At 28.0% G+C, this 6,019-nt stretch overlaps 1 protein-coding gene across 1 annotated transcript; it reads right to left on the bottom strand.

The window, feature by feature from the left end:
- Window positions 1-799: 799 nt before the first annotated feature.
- On the bottom strand, window positions 800-2,795 carry LOC130814448 (xyloglucan endotransglucosylase protein 1-like). Its single transcript, XM_057680514.1, has 3 exons — window positions 2,393-2,795; window positions 1,955-2,154; window positions 800-1,295 (listed from the first exon to the last, which is right to left on the bottom strand). The coding sequence occupies exons 1-3, from the start codon at window positions 2,690-2,692 to the stop codon at window positions 938-940; spliced, it is 858 nt and encodes a 285-aa protein (XP_057536497.1). The 5' UTR covers window positions 2,693-2,795; the 3' UTR covers window positions 800-937.
- Window positions 2,796-6,019: the final 3,224 nt, after the last annotated feature.

The following is a 6,019-nucleotide window of genomic DNA, read 5'->3' as shown; positions in this document are numbered from 1 at the left end:
TTTTGTGTATAATTTGGAATGTTGTGTATAAGTACAATTGTAAGTATACATTTATAACTTAAAATGTCATTGTGTATAAGTTAAGTAAGTATAAGTTTATAACTTGGAATGTTGTGTATATAAGTTTGTTTTTGTGTATTATAAGTATGAATTTCAAAGTATAAGTTTATAACTTGGAATGTTGTGTATATAAGTTTGTTTTTGTGTATATAAGTATGAAGAAGCATAAGTATGAATTTAAGAGTTTAAGGCATTGTATAACTTCAAATGTTGTATATAACTTGGATTGTTGTGTATAACTCATTTGCGAATTGTAAGTAATTTATCCTCTTTCCCAATAATGTTTTTAAATATTCATGGTATGTATCAAAATTGTTTGTGCTATGTGAATCTAATTTTGTAATTCGAATTTTGTTTTTGTTGTGGATTAAATCATGAGTTGTGCTTTTATGGATTGTTTTTGTTATGTGAATTTCATTTGAAATGTTGGTAATTTTACTAGTTGAATTTTAAAGTTTAAGACATAAACATATATATTGGTATTTTAATTTTCGACTTAGAGCCTCTAAATTGTCAAAGCTAGCTCTGCTTAGGGTGGCCTAGGTGTTATAGTATATAATATACATCATCAGATTTTAATTATTAGTTTAAATTTTTTGGTGAATTAGTTATCATGATGGATATAATATTGATCCGAATAGCTGATTTATACACAACCATATCAAAAGATATTCTTATACTTACTTCTCCAAGTTTATATTAAAATAAAAGCATATATATGAATCTTTACTTCAAATGATCGATAAAATGATACATATATAGCAATTAACAATAATACAATTAATAATTTGATATTACACAAATTTTGTAATAATTGGAAACACAAAACAAATTAAAAATCACACAATAAATATAATGTAATATGTCCAATAAGTCTCTAAACCCCATATTTCTTGCATTCTGGAGGTAAATTTTGAGAGAATCGGTTCCAATCAGTACAATAATTATAAATCATGTAATTCTTTTGAACCCATCTTAATCTCATTCTACCATTGGCATCAAGATCATGGGTTCTCCATGCCCCATTAATCGATGTATCGATGTTGAAGTTACGATAGTAGGCACTAAAAGGAGCCTTTGACCAATCTGTCTTTACTCGTCCACCTTGTGTTGCCCAATCGTCTGCATTCCAAAGACTAGCGTATATTCTTTGAGGTTGTACCTTTGGGAAGAAAGGAATCCCTTCATTTTCATAGTTTCTGAATACTCTTATTGGTGTTTGGTCTATTTTAAACCTATAAAATTAAAGTAAAATTTGAATAAGGACAAGTTTTTGATACTAGTAAAAATAGCATAACTAATGAGTCAGAACAGATTGAAAAATTTTAAACTTAAGATGATCATTAAAATCTTATATATCACGCTTCTTTTACATAAGATTTTTTTGGGCTAAAATTGTAAATGCAATATATGTCATTCTTATATATGATGTTGAATGTTAAACTTAAAATGAAGGATGAATGAGATTCGAACCCGTGACTCTTTTGTTATGTTGGTTGTGATATCATATCAATTGACAAACTCAACCAAAAGAGTAAACTCATGATTGAAGTCCTTAGCAATTGACTTAGGATTGCATGAGAGTCATTTGAATTATAAGTACAGATGTAGCATCTTAGTTAGAAATGAGTCTAGTTAGGTCAAGTTTTTAAAATATGTGATTCGAAACCTGGTTACCTTTTATTAAGTTTGCTTCTGTTACCGTGTATGTCAAAGAATGAACGCAACCAATGTAACTCTTTAAGTTAATGATAGTAATTTTAAAATATCTTATACATACTCTATTACTTTAATTTAGTAATAAAATTAATTTTTATGGTTAAATTTAATGAACTATAGTAAAATGAACTATATAACAGAGCGCTAAGAACAATTTTGATTCAAATTCACTTACATTATAAGTTGTGGGTTCCAAAGAATGGTATATGTATGGAAGTTGAGGGTTGGGTCAAACCAAAGGTGAAATTGTTGCTCTCTATTGCCTTGTCCTTGGCTAAACACATTAGTGTGAATGGTGTAAGGTTGGCCACTCACATTCCCTAAGAATTCGAAATCAATCTCGTCGTGTCTTCCCGTACTTTGATCAGATGATAACTACAAATACAAATTTGAACATGTATATTCAATCTACCATGTAGTAAATTACTTGATTTATAATGAACTTGAACTTGAAAGAGTTAAAATAGACTATATTATACTCACTGCTATTATGATAAAATGTTTTATTTGTTTTCAGACATTATTCATCGATTACTCTTCGTTTAATTTGTATTTATCATCAATCTTTAAGTTATTTTGTATATATTATTAGCAAGTAGAGAAAACTACTTACGTAAAAGGTAGTGACAGTGCCAGCAGAGTTACCGGGAACAAGTTTGATTTGCATATCAATCCTTCCAAACAAATATTCCCTCTTAGAACGAAACCCAGATCCTGAGCCCCTGTCTAAGGTGAGTGCGAGTTGTGTATTTCCAGGACCAAATACTCGAACCCTACTACCACCAAACGTAGGTTCGAATACCTCAAGAAAGTTTCCTGCACCATAGACAATCGAACTCAACATTACAACAGCTACCATAACAACATGAATTACAGGCAATTTGTTTGCAAGATTATTTGATAAAATTCCCATTATTTTCTTCTAATAAAAAATATGAGAAGAAGATAAATATTGTTAAGTGTGATGATAGATGATTAAGAAAGATTGAAAGATAATGTATTTATAGACATTTTTGCATGTCAATGCAAAGAGCAAGAAGGCAACAACTATATGTAGGGAAACATAAGCTAGCTGGCGAATCATCGAATACAACCGAAAATTTGATCCAAAATTAAATACTTTGTAATTTTGTAGGTCCATTTTGGTTTGGTTGGCAATAACGTTCTATTTTTGTGAATAAAACTTGTGTGGAATTACTAATTAGTATTAGTTTGATTTGTCTAAAATAATGCATCCATGCACCATTCAAATGTTTGTTTAATTATTTTACTAAATGAGTGTTGTAAGTTACAAGTATTTTTTAAGCGGATTTAAACCTTAATTTGTGCGGAATATTAGATTGTTGACTCTAACTCTGACCCATTAATAAAATCATAATTATTTTGGGTATTATGTATATATATTTATTATGGGTATTAGTTAAGTTTAATATGTTTCGATGAATAATTATGTGATTGATTTGTGTATAAATTTGTCGAACATAACTTTAATGAAATAAAAGGGCATTTTTCGAAAATAAGAATGGGCTACTCGATTGATAAAAAAAAATGAGAAAATTTTAATGAGAAAATATCTGAATTAAGTCACTTAAATAATAATAAATGAATCAGAAACATAAAACTAATTTAATATAATGAAAAAAAGAATAATAATAAGTATAATGAAAAAAAAACAACTATAACTCTAATTAATAATAAACTTATTATGCACTCAATGCATGCAATGTTTATATTAAAGGAGAAATCTTTTCAAAAAATAGTGTTTCTACTATTTGCACTACCCACTTAAAATTATCCTCATCATACTCAATATATCATGCTCATAAAAAGTATCATCATCATACCCAATGTATCATGCTCATAAAAAGGTATTCAACAAACCAAAAAGTATCATCATTATACCCAATGTATCATGCTCATAAAAAGGTATTCAACAAACCAACTTAGCTTGCTCAATATCATATTTTAGTTATTACCGAACGAGCTTAACAAGTTCACATTTTTTAGAATTGAGTTTTATGTTAACTGTAAGTATAACACTTTTACTACTATGAAGAATTTTAGTTTCAACACGTATATTATTGTCTATTTTCCTTAGTCTATCATGTACAAAAAACTCAATATTAAAGAGATTAGCTAAAAATTTTATGATTTAATAAGTTAAAGTCAAGAAATTCAAAGCATATCTACATTGTGAAATTATAATTGACATCCTAATTAATTATATCATAGAAAATTTAATTAAAATCAAGTTGAGTCATATTAAGATTTAACAATACTCAACTCATAACAAAAGGTTCAAATTACCATATCCTAGCTAGTAGTAAACATCAATGACAAGTTCAAAATCACAAATTCTTGTGAGAGACGATTTCTTTAAAAGACCCATTTTATTTGGTCAGGTCTAATATATTTTTTTTTCAAATATTGTAAGTAGGCATTAAGATATTGTAAGTGGGTATTAAGGATACGACACGTAGACATTAACAATGTTTGGGATTCATCTCTCAAAGAGACGGTCTTCTCAAGAGACTAACTGATTCAAAATACTAGTATAGATGGATTCGACTCTCATCTATGAACATGTGTTGAACCTATTCAGCTATCATTCTCCACTACATATGTTATAATTCTATATTATATAATTCAATATTAATAGAGTTTTTAATCAAATAACTCAAATCATAACTTAGACAAGTTTGGATATAAATTTCTCCTAATATGTACTCCTTCATTTTTGAGAGTTTGCATCTTAGCAGGCCGTCTCATTCAATTTAGGGCCTTAGTGCAAAAGATAAAACTAGGACCCCTAAAAACTTAAAGCATTATAATTATATCATTCTCTATTTGTTTTGTATTGTTGATATTTTAACTATTTTAAATAAAAGTCCTAATAACTTATATTATTCAGCAAAAATGTAAATTTTTATACCTAAATTATATTCAAGTAAATATCAATTTTGTATATGAAAAAATATATTTTTTGGTCCTAAAAATTTGGGGCTCTAAGCGATTAACCGCTTTGCGCTTGTTAATCGACGACCATGCATGTTAGGATTGAAAAAACTCTCACATATGTATGTTTTAAAGTGCAAACTAAAGAAACAGAGATGTAGCGATTTTCAATCAACATCAAGAAGTAGACAAGAGATCGTGAGAACTGGGGTCGTAGTTAGGCTCGTGAAGTTGCCAAATTGGTGATGCATGGTGAGCTTCATTGCGAGTTCCGACAATAAGTGCTGTATTTATTTAATATAATTAGTTGGAACGTACTCTTATACTTCACTGTTTTCTTTTTTTGGAAAGGTTGCATCAGTTTGTATTTTGTCAATTAATTAAGCTTAAGGCCTGATTCTATCGTTTTTTATTTTCAATATTTACTTTTTTTTCAATTTAAAAATTTTAAATAGAAAAACAAATTGATTTTAGCTTTTTAGCTATTAGTTTTTAAATTTTTTATTTTCTTGAAAATAAGAAAGCATAGTAATTTCAAACGGATCTTTAGCTAGTTATACATGTATAAAATTATAATTTGAATTGTTAATTTTTGAGCTAGTTTGAAAAACTCGATTGATCAATTCTATCAAATTTTTGAGCCAGGTCAGATTATGTTATATGTTTATTGCATAAGGATCTAGACTATAGTCCAATAATCACAAAGAATTTTTAATGAACTACATCCTCACTTTTGCTATGATATTGGAAACATTGAGCGACTTAAATCTTCGGAAACTTTTACTTTTTTTTTTTCTCATACTCTTTTCACCAAACTTTAAAATATTGAAATATCTAACAATATGATAATAATACAAAGAATGGAGGTTCTTCGTTGTGGATTTATTTTGTTCTGGCCCTTTTTTTCTTCTCTTTTTGTGCAAATAATTTTTTTTTTCCAAATCTATCTAACTAAAACTTTTTTTAAAACCTACTCAAAAAAAGTTAATTTTTTTTTCATTAAAGACTACTACTTGTTACTAGGCAAATTGCATGTGACTTGCAACATGCTACACTTAACAAAAATTCAGTAATTTTTGACAAATTATTATTTTAGGTAATTTTTTTCAAAAGAAAAACCCTACTTTTATGAATAGTTTATAATTTTTCTTAATAATTATTCTCCTAAAATATAACGAAAATGAAGTTTTTACTCTTGATGGGCCTGACCAACAAATTTTCGGGAGTGAGGATATTTTTGGACTGTTTTTCTCTTGGGCTGTTTCTAAAGTGATCCATAATGATA

Source organism: Amaranthus tricolor, chromosome 1, assembly GCF_026212465.1.
Source record: "Amaranthus tricolor cultivar Red isolate AtriRed21 chromosome 1, ASM2621246v1, whole genome shotgun sequence".
Taxonomy (NCBI): domain Eukaryota; kingdom Viridiplantae; phylum Streptophyta; class Magnoliopsida; order Caryophyllales; family Amaranthaceae; genus Amaranthus; species Amaranthus tricolor.
Note: the sequence above shows the minus strand (reverse complement) of the source record. Positions and strands in the feature narration are given on the sequence as shown.

Bases quoted from the DNA above. Each gene is read 5' to 3' on its own strand.
- LOC130814448 (XM_057680514.1), bottom strand. From the start codon at position 2,692: ATGGGAATTTTATCAAATAATCTTGCAAACAAATTGCCTGTAATTCAT. The intron at 2,155-2,392 runs GTAAGTAGTTTT...TTGTATTTGTAG, and splicing joins GCACTGTCACTACCTTTTAC to TTATCATCTGATCAAAGTAC. The intron at 1,296-1,954 runs GTAAGTGAATTT...TTAATTTTATAG, and splicing joins TGGAACCCACAACTTATAAT to GTTTAAAATAGACCAAACAC.